Source organism: Zingiber officinale, chromosome 5A (assembly GCF_018446385.1).
Source record: "Zingiber officinale cultivar Zhangliang chromosome 5A, Zo_v1.1, whole genome shotgun sequence".
Classification (NCBI taxonomy): domain Eukaryota; kingdom Viridiplantae; phylum Streptophyta; class Magnoliopsida; order Zingiberales; family Zingiberaceae; genus Zingiber; species Zingiber officinale.
Window position 1 is genome coordinate 134,303,373 of NC_055994.1, and position 21,816 is coordinate 134,325,188.

The following is a 21,816-nucleotide window of genomic DNA, read 5'->3' on the forward strand; positions in this document are numbered from 1 at the left end:
CTCGATCGAGTGGTCTAGTCGATCGGATCATTGGTTCGATTAGATCTTGAGTCCCTCAAGGTCGATGGGACCCTGAGCAACATTGGTATCATTTAGAGTCGCATTCTCTTGGCCTAATCGAATATGCTAGGTGTATAGCCCGACTGGACTCTTAGACCGAGCGGAGGCCGAGTTCTCAAGAGGGTCATCCTTAGTCGATCCGACCCCATCTGTGAACGAGGTTCGATCAAACGATAGAGGTGACTCGGTCAGCCTATCATCAAAGCATGTTAAGGGCTCCTCGATACAACGACCTAATATTCTTTTTTGACGTTTTACGTAACCGTTATCAGAAAATCAAGGAAATATTCTCTGTGCAGTTTATATGACGGAAGCTTCCACCCTGTAAAGCATATAAATGGTGAGTCTATTTTTGGGAAGGTGTCAGAATGGTTGGTCCTTTTTTGAAAATAATTGCTATTCGCGCACAAAGAAAAAATTATAATATATAAGGGGTCTTCTCCAAAAGGAACAGGTATGTTACATTATGCTATACAACATTTACACTCTCAGAGTCATTGTTCATTTTATACTGTTCACCTTTTTTCCCTCTCGATCATCTATTTGACCCCCTCCCTGTGTATTGGAGTGTCTGTGCCAGAGACCCTTGATTTCGGATGTTTTTCTCACTTTACTTTCTTTTTTGACATGCAGGATCATTTGACGTTATCTTCTTCTAGCTCAGAGTCTTCTCCTAGTCAACATCAAAGTCATCTAACTCGCGATCCATCTTCTTTGATTTCAAACAGAATCAATTGCATTAGTTGCAACATGCCGAGATACCTCATCCCACCTTCGCAAACAAGCATGTTCCATACTTCCTCGTGCCAAGTAGGTGATGGGTGCTCTCTCTCTATCCTGCCTGACTTTGTTTCTTGTAAAATGAAAGAAGACGATCCTTTATTTGCAGGGTGAGCAACTAATTAGGACTAGAAGGTGCTGTGGAAGCAACAACTAGTAGTATTTTTGAACAAGCTAAGTCAGTCAAGGGACTGGTTGTTAGAATGTATACTAAAAGCCTAGTTTTTTGTATAAACATTTATTTTGAAATGAGAATCACATTGGTCAAATGTCTGCATTTAGTTAAATGCAGTTGTCACTTTAATTTATATTGTACATAACATGGTGTGTGGTGTCACACAGAAGATCATATTATCAGTTACTTATAAATTATAAATAATAGCTCACAATTAAGATAGATTGGGACAAACCATTGGAATGGTTGTAGTATAATTTGATATTAGTTTATCTTGACTATAAAATTACACTAGTACACTATGTGTGTATGGAGCAGGACAATTTGAAGTTGTTCCTTTTATACTGACTGTATAAAAAACAAAACCTCTGTTATTATGGATGTGCATACTCTTAATCCCGATATAATAACAAGCACGTGTACTTAGTATTTATTTCTTTAATTTATCAAAGGGTGAGATTTATTTGTTAAATTAATAGACCTGATAAGTTGGGAAATAATATTGTTTATATGGTGTGTTGTTGATTATAAGAAAGAGCTCATAATGTAATATGAGATTGGTGTGGTGGTTCAATAATAACTCTTTAGTGGTATGAGTTATTATCGATGAACTTGAGTTGGGTGTTCGGGTCGAATACAGGAAGCTCAAGCTCATCAGGAAGCCAAAACCAATTCCTCCTCTCAGTCCCTGCTGTAGCTTCTATAAAGTCTCGCATTCGCCTGTTTTGATTTTCCTTCCTACCCAAGTGAGGGGCCGACCACATCCTTGCTTGGTGCCCAGGCAAGGGGGTGGTCAAGCCTTGCTTGGTGCCCAAGATGTGGGTTGGCCAAGCCATGCTTGGTGCCCAAGCATGGGGCCGACCATAATAGAAGAGAAAAGGAAGTTTTTATTTAAAACAAAATTTTATTAAAATCTTTCCTTTTATAGCTTTCTACAAAGGATTAAAAGATATATTTTAATTTTGTTAAAATCTTTCCTTTTTTATATTTATCTTCAATGGTTTAAAAGAAAGATTTTAATTTTGTTAAAATCTTTCTTTTTTGTAACCAATAATTATCGAAATAAAAGGAAGCTTTTGTTAAAACAAAGTTTTGTTATAATCTTTCCTTTTATAGATATTTACAATGGTTTAAAAGAGATATTTTAATTTTATTAAAATCTTTCTTTTTTTGTAATCATCTACAATAGCAAATAAAAGGAAAATTTTGTTAAGACTTTCCTTTTTAGCCGCTAGGAAAGAATATAAAAGAGGAGGAGGGTGGTGCCCAAAAACATAACCTAAGTCCTCTCTCTTTTATTCTCTTATGTGGTCGGCCCTCTTCTATTGTTTTCTTTCTCTTAAGGTCGGCGACACCTTGCTTCAATCTTTGTGGCCGGCGGTGCTTGGAGGAGAATAAGAAAAGGTTCGGGTGCTTTGTCTTGGTAGATCGTCGGTCACACGACGTCCAAGAGGAGGAGAGGAATACAGCAAAAGATCAAGAGGTCTTTGTCTGCGAAGAAAGATACAACTAGTTCTTTATTTCACAACGAAACTAATTTAGTTTTTCATTGTATGGATCCTGAAATATCAAGATAAGAGGCTATCGATTTTGTGCTTCAATTGAGTTCTCTTTAGTTAAATCAAAGGTTCACTGTAAGGATTTTAAATATTTAATTTCTTTGAAAGGTTTTGTCTAGGAAGTGGTGGATGCTCCCATAACCAAGAAGGCCGAGTGACTCACCAACGATCTGGAAGTCAATCCTCGAAATAAATATTTAATTAACTTCTGTAATATGGTTTAACTTCTGAAGAACACATGAGTTGAACTTGGATTAATAATGTTAAGTTTCGTTTACAAACCAAGTTTAACTTTTGAAGAACACATGGGTTGTTAGGAAAAGTTCTGTACTTATACAAATTTTTATACAAGGGAAACAGAACGGAATTCTGAGTAGCGCCAACACTGATACCAGAGCACTATTCTGATCAATTCATCGAAACTTCCTGGGTCGCTGTCAACACCAACTTCTGTAAGGAGATAGTAGAATCAGCTGATGCTTATATATGTGCTCGTTGGCTAGCTAGCTCTTCAATGAGTGTAGCTCTGTGGGGTATTCACTCCTGAGTTCTGATCAAGAAGGAAAAAGCTGTGGTGGCATTGCTCAATAGAGTCACTGTTGGAAATGGACCCTCATTTGGTTGGGTTTTCATGGCGAAATTCTTGACTGCATTGTCTCAGAAGCTGAGGAATTAGAAGAGACGATAACTACAGCCACTGGAGAAAAGAAGGATTGCCTATTTGCTTCGATTTTATCAAAGCAACTGAACGTGCACAAAGAGGATACAAGCAAAGAGCTTTTGGAATGGGAATCAAGATCCTCATTTGTAAACAGTCGCCCTCCGAACACATGACAGTAGAAAAACAACACTGTAAGAGTTGACAAGGAATTTTTCCTCTTTTCTTTGCTCTGTGATTGAACTTTTTTTAGGATCATTCTCAAGCTATCTAAGACGATCGAGACATGAAAAAATATAATACACTAGTTCAGTTCAGAAATGATTTGATATTGTAGATTTGTAAGTACTTTCTGTTGGATGAATAAGCTCGCCCTAACAACATTTAATGATAAAATCTAGCTATATTATTGCTAAAAGAATTATTAGTTAAAATTAATCTCCATAAGATAGATATTTGAATTCATTGTTCTAATCGTCTCCTATCTATAATCGAGTTGTTCGTATTGACCAACAATGTGAAGAAACAAAGATATCTTAGAATCATGCAATGGTTTTACTATATATTTTTTTTAGAAATGATAATTGCATATGTAAAAGATAATGATTAGGCAAGAATCCAAAAAGATGAAGGGTGGTAGAATATTCTCTATTTTCTCGCCTTTCACATGTATAACATATTTGTTATTAAATTATTAAATTGTATTGATTAAAAACGACGTTGACGGAAAGGACACATAATTTTGCTTTTATTTTCTAGACTTAACTTCTACCCAAATTACGACGAAATATATATATTGGCAACAAAAATAATTTTTTTTATTTCGACTAAATTATATTTTATTTTCTTTCGGAAATGTTAAATTAATTAAATTTAATCAAACATTTGACATGCGGATCACATAGGCTTCAGCAACGAAGTGAAATCCATCGTCAGCCCATTTAAGTGCTTCTGCAAGGCATAAGATGGTAAAGAAGGTAATCAATCTAAATTAAATCAAATCTAAAACGAATTAAAATAATTAATCAAATTTAATTTAATTTTTTCTATTAGCTTGAGTTTGCTTCAAACTTGATTGGTGTAGATTCTATTGAACTTTTAATTTGAGTTTATTTGATTGTTGGAATTTTTTACTTTGTAAATTTATTTGGTTAATTATTAAAGTTATAATACAATTTTATTTATTTATTTTAATTGTTAAAAAAATATAAAAAAAATTAATTGAGTGTTAAAAAAATAAAGTTCTAGTAATATTTGTTTAAATGCTATAAAAAGATTTAAAAATTAAAAAGGATATTAAGTTCTAATAATACGATTTTTAAAATATATATAATATTTTTTGCTACTCAATCAACTTTTATCTAAAATTTAGGAGAGCCCTAAAAAAGATAGTAAAAAAGGTGATAAATAAATTTTGTTATCATTTAAGCAGTGGAACATCTAAAAATTGGAAGAAAAAAAATATGATGCATTTTACATTTTTTATTTTTTTTAATGGTAAATCTATCTAAGCTAAGGGTAATTAAATATATATATATATATATATATATATATATATATATATATGACTATAATCGAACAAAACCTAGCAGTATATTTTAGAAGCTTCTTAAAGGTTATTGCCCAATCAAATGGTCCTACTTAGGTAGGACAATATAATTTATCTTTAGGCATGCAGTGGATTGACAGGCTAAATTAGTGAGAACATAATTTTCCCAAGTACTTTGCCACCAGGATTTCAAAACAAAAAACAAAATCCATGAACTGAAAAAAGCTTCTCAAAGGCCATTTTAAAAAGCCCTTGATAGGAAACATGATGGTTCATGCGTTAACATAAAAACAAAACAATGACAAGGGTACGGATATCCTACTGATCTGTACTCTACTTTCTAAGCCGATGGCAACTTTTTTCCTTTTTTTTTTTTTTTTACTTGAGACATGAGGCACGTGAGAGAATAAGATTATGATCAAGATTCTCCACCGATCTTTTCCATCATCAAGGTTACTTTTTATAATTGTTAAATTTACTCGGATCTAACTGGTATGAATTATGAAAGTGGCATTCATGGGAAAAGTTAAAGAAATATAACATGTAATTGTTCTTAATTTGTGAAGTCATATTTCGACCTTAATTTAAAGCCCCTCCTAGTACGAGAGTTTCGCAGACCCTTAGCTTGATTGGATCAAAACGATGCCTCATTATTAGAGCACATTAATTACACTTTGTCACACCCTCATAGCTAGCTTGTGAAGCACATTAATAAGAGCATATTCAACCGTTAAAGTTCTAAATAAGGTTTTTTATGATTTTAATATGTCATATCATTATTATAAAATTTCATTGAAACATGAAAAATTTACGTGCAATTCCTATTGGCAAATATATTTACCTAATTGCCCATGATACTTTTAGGTATAAAAGTCCAAAAATCAGTATAATTCCTATTAAATTCAGTACATTAAATTAGAATCTAGTATAGTTTCTATCAAATTTAGTACGATTCTTTTTTCATCTCAATTGGATGGAAAATATATTAGATTTTCTTTAAATAGTAAAGATTAAAAATATACTATATTTTCTTTAAATGGTACTCAATTGGATGAAAAAATATATTAGATTTTATTTAAATAGTAAATAATGCTGAATTTATAAGGAATTATATTAAGCAGGAAAAAAGTCGCCTCAATTTAATAGAAAATATACTCAATTCTAATTTAATGTGCTGAATTTAATAGAATTATACTTATTTTTAGACTATTTGTACCGAAAAAATATGAGGGTTAATTTCAATAGAAAATGTACTCCATTCTATCATAAAGTAATGGATTCTAGTGTAACGCACTGAATTTAATCGAAAATATACTCTTTTTTAGACTTTTTATATCTAAAAAATCAGAGAGGCAATTTAGATAACAATATTTGCATGAGGGAGATGAAACAAGTAATACTTTACATGTCGGGAGTGGAAATAAATTTTTTTGTGAAAGGGGACTGTATGCAAAGTTGTGATTATGATTAGGATTTTTTCTTTATTTTACCCTTAAACATCCCCAATGGCTAAAGCTCAAAATAATTTTTTTATGATATAATTAAATACAAAAGAGTATCTCTGAGTTTTCACTATTACTCTTGAATTATAAACCTCAAATCTCATATCTACAATAATTTAAATTTTTTTATTCGATTTTTTTATTTTAAAAATTTCTCACAAATCTTTCGTTGGAGATGCTCTAATTAGAGGTGTAAATGAGCCAAGTCGAAGCTCGATTCGATAAAAGCTTGTTTGAGCTCGTTTAATGAGGCTCGTTAAGATAAACAAACCAAGTTCAAGTTTCACAATATTTGACTCATTAGCTCGTGAACATGTTCGTTAATATCATAAATCAACTTTTAAATAAAAAAATAATAGTTTTGATATTGAATTTATAGATTTTACACTCTATTTATGAAAAACATAGACAAATATATTAAATTTATTTATCAAAATAAAATTATAAATTTTAACAAGAATATTATAATTTTTTTAAAATATATAATTTTATTTTTAATGAATATTTAAATTTATAATTTATATTTATTAAGCTCGTTTAAGATCGATAAAAACTCGAATAAGTTCGTGAGCCATGAATATATTCGTTAAATAAAATTCGAACTTGACTCGATTATAAACGAGCCAAACTCAAACATCCAAGAGTTCGGTTTGACTCGTTTCGATTACATCCCAAGCTCTAGTCGAATCCAAATCCACTTTAATTAATGCAAATGGACGGCATGCATCGTATCCATCTTTTACCTTTTTGCCGAGTCGATGAATGCGACGTCGGTTAATGCATCTATCAAAAGTGCATCTCGTTCGCTAGCCATTAAAATTGATGACGACGAAGACTTGTATTTGGCAGTTGCGCCTTTATAGTAGAGGAAGCTATTCTACTTTCATGCTCTACACATTAAATCGGAGGAATAATTGATAGAAGCAATTAATTGACGGCTTGACTTGTGAGGATGCAGGTGAGCTACTAGATTAGTTTTATGGGCTATTTACCACCTGCTCCGCTTTCTAAAATAGTTTTGTGGGCTATTTACCACCTGCTACGCTTTCTAAACCCCGACCCCGGCAATGATGCATTGACAAAGTATCTAAACAACGTATGAAGTTGGGGTGTTTTAGATTACAACCTGCTCCGCTTTCTAAACCCCGGGGCAATGATGCATTGACAAAGAATCTAAATAACATATGACGATGATAAGGTAAGTAACGTGGGGCTCTTAAATTCGGGATTAAAGTTAAGAAAGACAGATGGTGTTGTGGTCAAAGTTAAGGAGGAGTTAACAATCAGATTGTATGGCCACGTACAGGCCAAATGGTCTGATCGATCGAAGCGTGTCTACGTCAAGGACCGGAGCGCCGAGCACAAACTCTTCCGAGCCTTGGTATTAAATTTGTCTGTCTACTTTTGTTTTAAGAAATTAACTTGTTTTATGTTGAATTGATAGGATCACGATTGCACGGTGGAGTTCTTTTGGAGTCCGTTCCAGGTGGAGCTGAAGGAGAGGGAGGGAGACCGTGCCAAGATCCTGTATCTCGACAATCTCTCCGCCAGCGCTCGCTTCTGGCGAGGTGCCGACGTCATGGTCTTCAACACCGGCCACTGGTGGACGCACCATGGCAAAATGAGGGCCTGGGACTACTTCCAGCTCAGAGAAGAACTCACGGAGGAGATGGAACCCGCCGAGGCTTTCAACAAAGCCCTTAGACCTTGGGCTCGCTGGGTCGACCGCAACGTCGACCCTTGCCGGACCGACGTCTTCTTCCACAGCATCTCGCCAGAGCACAAGAGGTAATTCGGAAAGTTTGAAACACAAAATGCAGAACCGAAAACTGATTTCAGTTAATGTGAAATTGTGAACGACGGATTAAACTGCAGGGAGAATTTACAATGGTGCTACAACCAAACTAGACCCTTCTCCGACAACGAGGGATATCTGCAGCTGTTTCCCAAGTCGATGGTGAAGCTAGTAGAGAGGACCCACCTGAAGATGAGGGCGCCGGTGCGTTATCTCAACGTGACGAAGCTGTCAGAGTTCAGGCGGGACGCCCACACGGGCGTGTACACTAAACGGCAGGGGAAGTTCCTGACGCCAGAGCAGAGGAAGTAACCGAAGAGGTTTGCCGACTGCAGCCACTGGTGCTTGCCCGGATTGCCCGACACTTGGAACGAACTCCTCTTTGCCTCCCTCCTGGAAACCAGCTTCCCTGCTTCATGAACAGAGGCTGGTGGATCACAATCCTCGACGGTGTGACTCAAGATTCTAATGGCGCTTATATATTATTTTTGAATCTAATTAGCAGCAATAGTTGAATATCAGTCGACGTAGGTATGCAAATTGACTTCTTGTAGATTTCATGCAAGAAGAGGCAGCTGTGACCTGTGTATTTGAGGCGTAGCAGAATGCTGCATCATATCCTTGTTACGTGCTCACTCAACCACAGAATTCAACAGTTTTTTCTTTCAAAAAACAAAAAAGAAAAGAAAAAACAAAGATAAATCATGTTATTGGAAACGAAGTAGAGGCCAGTATCACCTGCATCTTTTCTTGTCGAATTACAAGATCAAACAAGAGAATGTTCTCTTTAGATGTATTACACATGTGGTGGCGTAACTTGCCTCGTTCCAAAAGCCATAGTTATCTCAATCATGCAATGGCTTTATAAATTTTAAGTACAAGTATTAGGTAATATATGGAATGAGATCAAGTGCACAGATCACACAACGCAGGATATCTACGTCCTTGAAACATTTGTTGCTGTCAAATGCTGCATGAGGTTGGAGTACCATAAGGACATCAATGCAAGTAGATGGATCGATACAAAATCAAATTTATTCACTTTTGCCTTAGTCCATTAGCTAGGTGATCACAAACAAAAGGCATGCATCTAACTCAATAGTGTTGGCCGAAGGAATCATATTCATCCATTAAACTCTAACTGAGAATATATGAGAAGTGGCATTCAAATCCATTAAACAGTATATGACATTTCATTAAGTAGAATTTTGTCAATATTGTCTCTATTTATTTTCTAACATTTTTTTTTCCATCTATTAGATTTTGTACCAACACCATCAAATTACTATGGATAATAATGTTCATTATATGTACAGACACACACACACACTTACACATATGTTCTACTTATCTCATCTATCCATCTCAGTATTTACTATCAAAGAATATATCAAAATGCAACTATTGCCATCAAACACATAATTGCAAAAGCAACTATTGCCATCAAACAAAGTCTACTTTTAATATCTACTTCCAAAATAGCACGAATGCAAGACAAATTGATCGTGCTGAAACAAAAGTACCAACACAGTACTTCATAATCTCAAATTTTCCAACTTGCAGTCCTGCTTCCACTTCAATAATTTCCTATAAACAAGAATAAAAAAATCAAATTACCAATGCAAATAAGAGTTTATACAAAACTATCAAAACACTATTACCTAAAATACTTACCCAGTTAAATTTGCTTATTAATTTAATAACCAATTTCTTAAAATCTCTCTCCAATTTTTCATTTTCTTCATAAGCTCAAATTTTCCAGCTTCCAGTCCTACTTCCACTTCAATAATTTCCTATAAACAAGAAGAAAAAAAAAATCAAATTACCAATGCAAATAAGAGTTTATACAAAACTATCAAAACACTATGACCTAAAATCCTTTACCCGGTTAAATTTGCTTGTTAATTTAATAACCAATTTCTTAAAATCTCTCTCCAGATTTTCATTTTCTTCATATGCTCAAATTTTCCAGCTTCCAGTCCTGCTTCCACTTCAATAATTTCCTATAAAGAAGAACAAAAAAAAATCAAATTACCAATGCAAATAAGAGTTTATACAAAACTATCAAAACACTATGACTTAAAATACTTTACCCGGTTAAATTTGTTAGTTAATTTAATAACCAATTTCTTAAAATCTCTCTCCAGTTTTTCATTTTTTCGTTCCACCGAATTAAAATAACCATCCTGAAATTAAAAGATAAACTTATAAATAGAATTAGCAAATAGTAAAGATGAAAAAAAAACATCATTAGTAGATAGAAAACTTTTAATAACTTTATGAAATATCTTAAAAGTATTCATAACAAAATAATTTGATTAACTGATAGGTATTTGATAATCAATATTTCAATAAAATAACAATATACATAGAATTTCTAGTTATGTCATAGAAATAAAATTAAGATTCCACCAATTAATCTTCTTTGGAGACATTGATTCACTAGTTTAATATTTAGTAAATATTTATCAAATTATAATAATAGAAACGTACATCGAATAATAGGTATGATCATTGCAAAGACAAGGTTAAAAAGTTAAATCTTATTTTCAAGTCAAACTAGGTCATAAAGATAAAAACCTAAATGCCATTCAATGCCACTTAAATCCGAAATATTATCATGATAATATTTTATACTATCTAAAAGTCCAAATCAAATACTTAAGACATACGTAGAACCTAATTTGCATTGTTCAAGAAATTTTTTATTGTTTGTTTAAATTTTATTCTATTTTCTAAAAGACTAGAGCAAAATCAACAAACTATGCAAGAGTGTATAACATGAAGGGTTTATTTGGTAAAGAAATTGTCCATTGTAAAATTTAATAATTATGATGAAGAAATAAATTGCAGATATAAAGATTATATCATAAAGTAACTATAACTCAAAATAGATACACTTTGCATGTAGATATCTTCAACACAACATCCAAATTCCAAACATATTCTCCAACATAAGGTACTCTCTAATTTAAGATGAGACAAGAAATGATGCATTATTTAATCTATATCCTTATAGGAGTTGCCATACTAAACAATCAAACTAGATTAGCACATTCATCTTTATTAGTTAGAATATAAAATAACTTAAAATTTCCTATTTAAAAGGAGGGTTAACTTACAAAGAGTATTCAAAAATTGAGTAAAAAGATAATAGAATGAAAATAAATAAATGAAGTCGTATTGCATTCATCCCATAGATTGTTGACAAAGCAAATTTTGATATAGTGTCAATGACAGGACGATTGAAATAAGCAACTGCAGCCACGTTAGTGGCGATGATAGTAGGTAATAAATGTGTGGCATTCACTCGGAAAAATGGATGATAAATATCACTTTTGGTGGTTATAGTATTTGATGGCCACGTTAGTGGGGATACAATAAAATGCTAAATGAAATAAAAATATACAAAAAAATTTAAGAGGACAAAAAGCATGCATGCAAATTCACATTGAGAAAAGTAAATTTAGAATATCTTTTGAACGGAACATAGTAAGACTGTGGGTAGTTGATTCAAACGACCATATCAATTGACTTAGAAAATGGAATCATTTATAAGCATATTAAGTATCTTCAAAGAATATTGACGATAAGGTGTAAAAAAATTATTGACACTCGAACGCATTTCAATATTCACTAAAATCGTATAAGTTACAATATTTTAATACACAACACTAATGAATAAAAATATTTTCGAATCAACTAAATATAAGCATTAAGAATCAAACAAATAAAAAATTGATAATTACGTATAGCATAGTCATTTTAAAAATGGACAAAATTATTTGTCAATTAGCTAAACATGAGATATATTTACACTTCATATTACCTGCATGTGTTTCATTTCTAACTTGAATTGGGATAGATCAGAATTTTGTTCCGCCTTAAACTATAAAAACATCAAATAAATTATCAACTTCTGTAAAAAAAGCATAATAAATTTCAAGAATACTTAAATAGATGTCAAAACCTCATTGATTGCCGACTTTGACACAACAGATTGTGTCAAATGATCTAAATTAGTATTCAAAAATGTCGTCAATGTTGATATGATTATGTATGCTTGATTAGGAGGCAAACCTTGAGCCTCTAATCTTCTAACCTGCAAAAGATTATAGCATAATTCAATTTCATTAGTAGACAAATTCAATGTCATTGTACAGAACATACGAGAGTCGATGTGTCAACAAGATAAGTATTATTTCCGTATATCTATGTGACTTTCGAAGAAGACAAAGAAGGCGAAGAATAACACCGTAGAGACGCTAAAGAGGGTCGGATCATTGACACTCTCTTGGAAACGAACGAAGAGAGTGAACGGCAAGGGGAAAGGGGAAGAAGAGAGCGAGCTGGCGAAACCTAGATTGGTAGGTTATTTTATTTCATCCGTTAGATCGTTAAGGATGTTTCATGACAGCCCGTTTACCTGAACTAATTAAAAATATATTTTTTAAATAGATATAATAACATATACTGCTAATACAATTAAATTTAAGTAAATTAGACTATGCTAACTAATCACCGTATCAATTTATAATAAAATCAAATTGTCCCAAGGCATAACGCAAACGGTGGTGTATGACATCTCTAACGTAATAGACACGGGTCGATTATCAGGAACTGACGACCTGAAGTTTACCACACCATGCACTTATGACATATGCACCTGCATTTATCTCCCTCCATATCCGTGGGGCTGACACTAGGAGGTCGCTAAGGTAGCGGGTCTATTTTTTTATAAAATCAAACGCTCCGAGTTATGGTCTAGGAGAGCGTCAAATTGTCACTTAGATATCCATAGTTCGATCATCAATTACAACACATTTACAAGATTTTTTTTTCCTAAATAGGGCATGCAACCACTGGATGTTGAGCTTTTCGGCCTTACTAATTTATCTTGATAGTTGATGAAAAATTTATATGCGACTAAAATGATCGCTTCAGATTTACTATTAACTGGTTCAACATTATAATAAATTAAATCATGATATTTTAATCAAATTTTGACAGATAATAGCTAAATCATAATGCTTAGATAATAAAATTGTAACACCTGTTATAATTAAATACTAACTCCATGTATTAATACAAAATAATGAAAGTTCAACTATAGCATCTTCCAAATTAGAAGATGGTACCCTTCGAATAAATTTATAGTCACCAAATTTTGTTTGGTTTTGGTCGGATATTCACCAAATACTTGATGATAAATACGTAACCTTATTATACATTTTATCTGGTCTTACCTCAATTGATACGGTATGTTATAAATCGGGCATAGAAGTGCTGTGATAGTCAAAGTTAAAATGAGGTGATCGTTAAATCAAGGTGACATGACAATCAGAGTCAGAACATATGTAGCTAAACCAGTCACTCTCACCCTGGTTTAGCCCTTCTCACATTAAGGCCTCCAATATGCAGCTGGACGGCTCAAGGGTCAATCGGCCTTAAGAGGTTTAGTGCTTCATTTCTCAGTATCAAGGTACCTAATATGGAGTCGATTGACCACATAGCCAGTCGGATTTAGGGGACCATATTTTCCATTCTTTAAGCACAAGTCTCTTAGCATACCGTCGATCAAACTTAAAGTCGGTCGGACTTATAGGACTTATTGCTCCACTCAGCCAAAATACATAAGAGTAAACCTGGTCGGTCTTAAGTATCCAAGCGAGTATACGAGATAACTCCCCACCCTTCAAAAGCAATGTCCCAATCTATAGCCGAACAGACTAATATCCGATTAGGCTTAAAGAGCCAAGAAACTCAGTATACAACCGGTCAATCCCACAATACAATTCTCAGTAGACAGCTGGTCGGTCACAACTTCAGTTGGGCTTACTGGGCCCATCAACGTAACCTCTTATATATGCAAGGTAAATGGATAAGGTAGTTCTCAATATAAACTTGGTCCAACATCAAGCTAGCTAGACTTCCAGATCTTAGGTTATCATTTCAGGGGCAAGTCTTATAATATATAGATGATCGGCTCAAAATATCGATTGAATTTCTCGGGACTCAGTTCCTCATTCTTCAAAAGCAAGTCTCCCAGCATATGGATGGTCGGTCATAGAACTAGCCTGACCCATGGGACTCAGTTCCCTATTGCTTTAATATCATATTGCCAGTAGCAAGTCACACCACATATAGCCGAGCGGCCTAGAAGATGGACGATCTTACGGGACTTAGAACCCTACTTCTTGTGTACTAGTCTGCTATAATAATGTTTTGCTCGGATATAAGGCTGATCAGAATACCTTCAGGAATCACAACAACCCGCCAAAAATAACAGCAATTTGTCAAAGAATATTCTGTTATTATAACGTATACATGCTAAGGAACCTTCCATGGAGGGTGGCTATACACTTTCTATCGTCCGACATATTCTGACAGTATATTCTCTTAACCACCTCATTAATGCTGGAGTTTATATAAAGCGATTCATATATAGGTAACGAAAGATTCCTAGGAGGGTGACTGTACATCTCCCTGACTATATATCTTCTATTATGAGATAACTTTTGACGTCAAACATTCTTTACCACCTCATTATTACGGAGATTATAAGAGTCGATATAAAAGAGGGGGTTCTCTCCGTTGGCCAGGTATGATTTACTGCGTGCACATACGCATCAACTGTTCATCTTCTCCACTTTTGACTCGGCTATCGTATTAACTTGAGTGTTGGAAAGCCTGCGCTAGGGACCCCCTCTCTGGTTCTCACTCTAACGTTGCCTTGCTCTCTCTTTGGTGTGTGCAGAGAGGAAGGAGAAAGGAAGGAGGTACCAGAAGTCTTATTTTTAATCTCCAATTTTAAGTCTTCTTCCGGTCAACAACAGCGGCATATACCTAGCGTGTCATCTTCCTGATTTTAGACAAGATCAAATTTGATGTCATCTGTGAGAATCTTCGCCTGAATCTGAAACGTAGAGATGGAAGAAGCTTGATGATTCATTACCGCCACCCTATCTCCAGAAGATTTAAAGTTGTTAATAGTAGCTCGAGCGTAAAGATTGATGCAGCAACAACAAGCAACAGCTGGCATTCTGTTGCCGAATGATCCAGCTGCGTCTATGAAAAGCCCTCACGCTGAACGAGGGACCCAAGCGGAAGCCCTAACTGGGTTCCAGCCAGTCCCTCCACCAACTATTAGTTTCATGCCAACACCTGCTCTACTAGTAAGCCTTCCACCCGTGCCACCATGTTGCATACCACCGGGAACTGTTTCATACCCCATTCGACGACGCATGCCGAGCGGAGAGGCCCAAAGTATTGTCCTCAGGAGACGCGCCCGCATGAGATTTGTACGAAAGAAATACTCCAATGGCTAGCGGCTCTCCCAAGCAATTATGTCATTCTCCTATGAAATATTGGAGGGCAAATTGCCAAGCCACTTCCGACCCCTAACAATAGGAGAATATGAAGGGACAACCGACCCAAAAGATCACCTCACCTCCTCAAGTTCGAAAATGTCATCATTCTTAATATGTACACAGATGGCGTGAAGTGCCGAATATTCCTGACCAGACTCTATCTCGGCACAGAGGTGGTTAAACCGACTGTCGACCGAATCCATCTACTGCTTCAAGGATTTATGTAAGGCTTTCCTTCATCATTTCGCCAGCAGCCGTCGATACACAAAACCACCTGAGCATAATCTCCCAAAAACGGGAGTCCAAGGAGACTCTCAGGATCTACATCAAAAACTTCAACTAGATGACCATGGATGTTCCTTCGATCACTCCTGAGATTTTAGTGAGTGTCTTCTCTCAAGGACTTGCAGATAGAAATTAAGAAGCCCCTACGGGAGTTTGACCATCTACTTGATTAATAATTTATCAACTTCGATAAAAAAGCATAATAAATTTCAAAAATATTCAAAAGAATGTCAAAACCTCATTCATTACTGACTTTGACACACAGACTGTGTCAAATGGTCTAAATTAATATTCAAAAATTTGGTCAATGTTGATATGATGACATATGCTTGATTAGCAGGCAAACCTTCAACTTCTAATCTTCTAACCTGCAAAGAGATTAAAATAGAAACCAATTTGATAAGTAGACAAATTCAATATCAGTGTATAGAACCTACCAGAGTCGATGTATCAACAAGGTAACTCTTATTTCCATAGATCTCTGTGACTTTTGAAGAAGGGGAAGAAGAATATAGTAGAGACGCTAACGAGGGTCGGATCAGTGACATTCTCTTAAAAGCGAGCAATAAGGGTGCCATCCAAAACAGAAGAAAATGCAGGCAAGGGGAAGAAAGTGAGTGGCAAGGTGGAAGAAAGAGAGCGAGCAGCAACGGCGTGGGGTGTGGAGCATGGGGTCGGACATGACTGAGAAACCTAGATCGAAATGTTATTTTATTTCATCCGTTAGATGATTAGGGATGTTTCATGATCATCCATTCACCTGATTTAATTAACAATAAATTTTTAAGAAATTTAATAAGATATACAACTAATACAATTAAATTTTAGTATATTAAATTATGATAACTATCCACCGTATCAATTTATAATAAAATCAAACACCCCCGAGGTTAGAGTGCAACGGAGAGGTGTCAAATTGCTACCCATATATCCGTTGTTCGATCCCTAATTACAACTCATTTTGTAGATATTTTTCTTTCAAATGGGGCACGCAACCACAAAATGCTAGACACTGCGAGCGATTTCTGATTTACCCTGAGAGCCGGTGGGTAATTTCCGTTGGACGAGGCCGATCGCCCCAAGTTTGGTGTTAACTGGTTCAACACGGTAACTTTCTTATACATTCTATCCTGTCTTATCTCAATCATCCTAGAAATTTGGAACATGGCGAAGTGACTCACCAGTCACCAAAGTTTCAGAATTTAACTTACCATGTTTTTTACATTAGTCGTCAGATCCATCTTCTGTGTACAGATTCAAAAACACTTTTGTTTCTCCTTTCCTAATTCTCTAACCTGAGCCACTGTCACTGGTTAATACTGTAGCTCATCTGATCAAACCTCTGCAAGTTTGCCCACACCAGATAACATTTCAAATATTTTCCAAATGCTTCATATAGTTTGGGGCCACATCCAAGTCCAGTGCCTAAACCTTGCCCAAAACTTGCACGAAAATTCAATTCCAAGTTTACAGCAACACGATCAGTTCGGGAAAGGTTTCTCATCCAGGACAGTGCATTACGCACATACAAGCAAGGTTTTGTTGAAAATATGAATTAAAAATAGATTACAAAAAATAAACTCTAATGTGTATGGGAGCTTAGTCTCACTCACGCCAGAAGCTATATAACATAAAGACTGATTTAAATTGAATTACAAATTTGGATGTTGTGAACATTTACTCGCATGGGGAGTGTCAGGATTCAGACTGTACTAAATCTAGTGACTCATGTGTCCACGCAAATTGCGCGTATCAAATGGCAGACCAATCGAGGCAAAGTTTGCCTGAGTAGATCAGCCAATCTTTTTGCCACTGGATCAATTTTTTCATGCCTACTCACTTTTGTAACAGACACACTAATAATCAACCTGAAAATGATAAGGTGTTAATAGTGAATCCATAACCGGCCAAGTGGTAACAACATCAGCTGTTGGCGTTATGACTTGGGCAGCCAGAGACTATGAATGACCTTTACCATGCCATGTAATACCATTATGAATCGGAATCTATATAAGGAGCTCCTTATTGACAAACATTGTAAAGAAATAAAAATATCTTAGAGTATCTCAATCATGCAATGGTTTTAAAAATGTTTTATAAACGATAATTGTATATGTAAAAGTTATTAATTAGCTAAGAATTCTAAAAGATGGAGAATAGAGTATTCTCTAATTTCACCCTCCTAATATATTTCTTATTAAATTGTATTTATTATGAACAAAGTGTGAATTATAGAATATTTTGCCAAAAGTAGCAAACCTTAAGAGGGAAATTGAAATTTCTCCTATTTTTTAGCAAATGGAAGTCATGAGAGGACAATTCACAGCAACCTATTGCAAATTATATTGACACCATGAGAAGGCAATTGCTGAGTACAAGTATTAGGGAATTTTGTATGCAGAAACAACTACATCGCATGAGATCAAGTGTTCAGATCACACAACACAAACATATATCTTGTAGATGATATGACATCCATATGATCCTGGAATATGTCATTAAAACATTTGTTGCTGTTAATTGCTGTGTAAGGTTGAAGTATCACATGGACATCAATGAAACACAGAGCGTGCATAGATGGATACAGAATCAAATATATTCACTTTTAACTTAGTCCATTAGCAAGGCGATCATAAACTAAAGGAATGCACTAACTCGATAATATTGGGCCTGTTCACCGCATGACTCATATATTTATCCATTGCGCTCTAATTAATCCTTCTCCGTGATAGCCAAAAACAGTGAAGCAGCAAGAGATCATTATTAAGAAAATCGTTGAGAAATAATGGTGCAACCATGCAATATGTTTGTTTCAGCATGGGAATATTATGGGAAAAAAATGATTAAACCTGATTTTAATATGCTCAATTTAGGGTGGCTGATCTAAAAATAAAGTTTCATGTAATTAAAAATTTTAATATTAAAAATACCACCAATAAATTATAATTGAGATATAGAAGACATATTTTACTTAGAGCATCTCCAACCGGTGCCCTTTTACACCATTTTGGTGTAAAAAGGACACCATATCCTCTCCAATGGTGACCCCAAAAATTACACCAAAATGGTGTAAGTAAACAGTGCAGCACCATCTTGGTGCCGCACTGTTCACTTGCACCATTTTGGTGCAAGTAGAGATTTTTTTAATATAAAATATCATAATAGACAAGTTATATTTAAAATATTTTTAAATATTATAAATTAATATGATTTAATTTAATTGAATTTATTATATAAATTTTATATATTATAAATTTCAATTAAATATATATTATAAATTTTAATATTGGTTATGTTGCTAAGATTATAAATATATTAAAATTTATAATATTGGTAATTTCATAACAAACACACAATTAAATATTTAAATTTCAAAATACATAACAATTAATTTTAATTTTCTTGTAACTAAAAACATAATGTCATAAAAATTAATAGTAATTATTATTGTAATAAAAATATTTAACAAATTAATATGTATGTTGAATAATAAATTATAAGATGAAAAAATAAAATATTCTAAAGAATATTCCTTTTAGTGTAGGAAATGGTGTCTCATGGTTGGAGTTGGAAAAAATTTTGGTGCTCAAATGACACCAAATTGGTGTTGAAAGTGCACCAAAATAGAGTTTGTGGTTGGAGATGGTCTTACCAAACAAATCTTTCCAATACCTCCCATGCCAAACCTAAAAACATCAGAATGTTTTTTTTTTTTCTTCTTCCTGCAGTTCCATGGGTAAGCCAAATTATTCTCAACTTATCCTCATTTCTTCGGCCAAACTGGAACATTTCACTCCGCAAGAAAATCTGCTACCTGTCAAAAATAACCTCTGTGTGTTTAACTTCCAATTTCCAACAGCCGGATCGCAACACACACAAAAAAGGAGAAAGAGACAGAACGAATACCAACAGACGGTTTCTTTTGGATCGTCGCTCGGAATTAAATCGATCTGCCCAGGCCTGCTTTAGACGCAAATCTCAAAAGGGTTTGGTTTGGATGGTGGTGGCGGCGCAGTGAAATAGAGAGGGTTATATAGGGAATCCACAATCGGATCCCTAGCAGATTGCGGGTTGACGGGTTGACGCACGTCGGAACGGGCGTGGAACGGCCGGAACGGGCACGTGAACGCCTCACGCCGTTCTCGGACGTTATAATAGTAAAAGAACGAATAGAACGTCGGAACGGAACGGATCGGAAATGATTATCTCCTGATGAATCGGAAAACGACGTCGGAGGCGCTCCGGCGTGGCCTGATCGGGAAGCTTGCGCGCTGTCGAAGAAGGCGGCGGCGGCAATTTAGGGTTGCTACGCGTGAGAAGTGAGACAAGAGAGAGGAGACGGAGAATTTAATAAATAAATTTATTTCTAACAATATAATCATTTTAATATATAATATAATAAAAAATCATTTTAAATTTTTAAAAAATCTAAAAAAAAACTATATAATCATATAAACTTATTTTCTTATTAACTATTATTTATATTATTATTACTTTCTAAGTAAATTTAATTAGATTAAATTTTAATTAATTTTAATTATTATCATATAATATATATATATAATATTTATTATTTATTTTTATTATTATTATTGTTGAGTATTTTAGGCAAAACTTTAAATGATTAGTATATCATTGAATATTTAGTACAAGAAATTACTAATAAATTAAACATAAATTTAAAAATTTATTAAGTGATATATATATACGGACCCCAACCATTTTGTGCAATGGCGGAGCCAGGATTTGTAGCCCACCCGAGCTATAAATATCCTCTAAATGGGTACCCGGGCTAGAGACCCCCTTGCTCTATTTGGGAATGGAAAAAATAATGCAAACAAAGGGTAAAATTAACACAACTTTAGCTCGGTCCCCCGGGCTATAGCCCGGGTAGCCTAAAGCCTAGCTCCACCATTGGTTGAGTGAAACGCATGGTTCGTCGGAACGGACATGGAACGACTGGAACGGACATTCCGGCACGGGAACATCTTATGTCGTGCCAAAGTTTCAGTGAATAATGTTTCGGCTTCTCAACGTGTATAGTCTTGACGGCGTTACTGCTATAAAAATGGAGGATGAAGGACGGCGACGGAGGTGCTCTTCGGCGTGGCCGGATCGAGTAGCTCATCGGTGCGGGCACGATGGTGGTGGGAAACACAAGCGACGCGAGAAGACGAACGTCGAATGGCAGGCAGTACTGGAATTAGGGCAAGATCGCGTTTTTAATAAAAATTTTATTTTAATTAATAAATATATTTTATACTTTTTAAGCCCGTCCGATTATTTTATTAAAATATAATAAAAATTAATAGATATATATATATATATAACAGATTTATTATTTATTGTTATTATATTTTTTTCCCAGTGTTTTATCATTTCCTTAAATATTAAACGTGTTATTTTTAATTCTTAAATTACTAATAATCTAAACATAAATTAAAATTTTTAATCAAGTCAAAGTTTTAATTGTATTTTTCTATATATATACATACACGCGTCGTGCCACGCCGCGCCGCGATCGTTCCTTGAAATAATATTGGAACTGGAACGGCAGAATCCGCGATGATTACCGCAACCGTTCCGACGAACCATGCTCTCTTGGTCGATAGAGCTCTTCAACAAGAGCCAGAAGAGGGGAGTGGTGCTCACTCTGCTTCTGAAGTCCGTCCAGATGGGAATCCTGGCTACTTTCGGGTCGGCCAGGCGACCCACCATTCGGACCGCCTGTGCCACCTCAGTTGTCGGATAAGGATGTGAGTCTGTTTGTTGCCGCCGCAGCAGTGAACGCATTGTGGGAAAATGTTCGCAATGTCCGTGTACATGTTTAAATTAGCTGTTTGATTCCGCGACTTCTGTTCTCTCACAAAGGTACCTTCAACCCATTAGCATGATTGATGTGCAAAATTTAATTAATTAGACCAATTGATTCGACGGACTTTTATTTTCTCAATTGTTAACCTATTAGCCTAATTGAGTAACAAGGCTGAGTCAATTATGTCAATCAATTCAGTAGTTATTTGTTTTCTCGTTAAACAACTATTAATTCATTGTCTCAATTGAGTAGCTGCTCAATCGATCAG

The 21,816-nt window shown here is 34.8% G+C and overlaps 2 protein-coding genes across 6 annotated transcripts; one reads left to right on the forward strand and one right to left on the reverse strand.

Annotated features, from left to right (window-relative positions):
* Positions 1 to 7,468: 7,468 nt before the first annotated feature.
* LOC121981928 (protein trichome birefringence-like 1) lies at positions 7,469 to 9,036 on the forward strand. The gene is made up of 2 exons (XM_042534713.1): positions 7,469 to 8,071; positions 8,159 to 9,036. The coding sequence occupies exons 1-2, from the start codon at positions 7,863 to 7,865 to the stop codon at positions 8,388 to 8,390; spliced, it is 441 nt and encodes a 146-aa protein (XP_042390647.1). The 5' UTR covers positions 7,469 to 7,862; the 3' UTR covers positions 8,391 to 9,036.
* Positions 9,037 to 9,611: 575 nt separating this feature from the next.
* Positions 9,612 to 20,065, reverse strand: LOC121981931. 5 transcript variants are annotated; one of them, XR_006111953.1, is made up of 8 exons: positions 19,640 to 20,065; positions 19,386 to 19,547; positions 12,049 to 12,180; positions 11,908 to 11,967; positions 10,172 to 10,264; positions 9,963 to 10,081; positions 9,753 to 9,871; positions 9,612 to 9,665 (listed from the first exon to the last, which is right to left on the reverse strand). XR_006111953.1 is itself a non-coding variant. In XM_042534719.1 (7 exons), the coding sequence occupies exons 2-6, from the start codon at positions 19,410 to 19,412 to the stop codon at positions 9,770 to 9,772; spliced, it is 414 nt and encodes a 137-aa protein (XP_042390653.1). In that variant the 5' UTR covers positions 19,413 to 19,547; positions 19,640 to 20,065; the 3' UTR covers positions 9,612 to 9,665; positions 9,753 to 9,769. The 5 variants fall into 5 exon arrangements, 3 of the variants coding, with proteins under 3 accessions (XP_042390653.1, XP_042390652.1, XP_042390654.1); XR_006111954.1 differs by lacking the exon at positions 10,172 to 10,264; XM_042534719.1 differs by lacking the exon at positions 9,963 to 10,081.
* Positions 20,066 to 21,816: the final 1,751 nt, after the last annotated feature.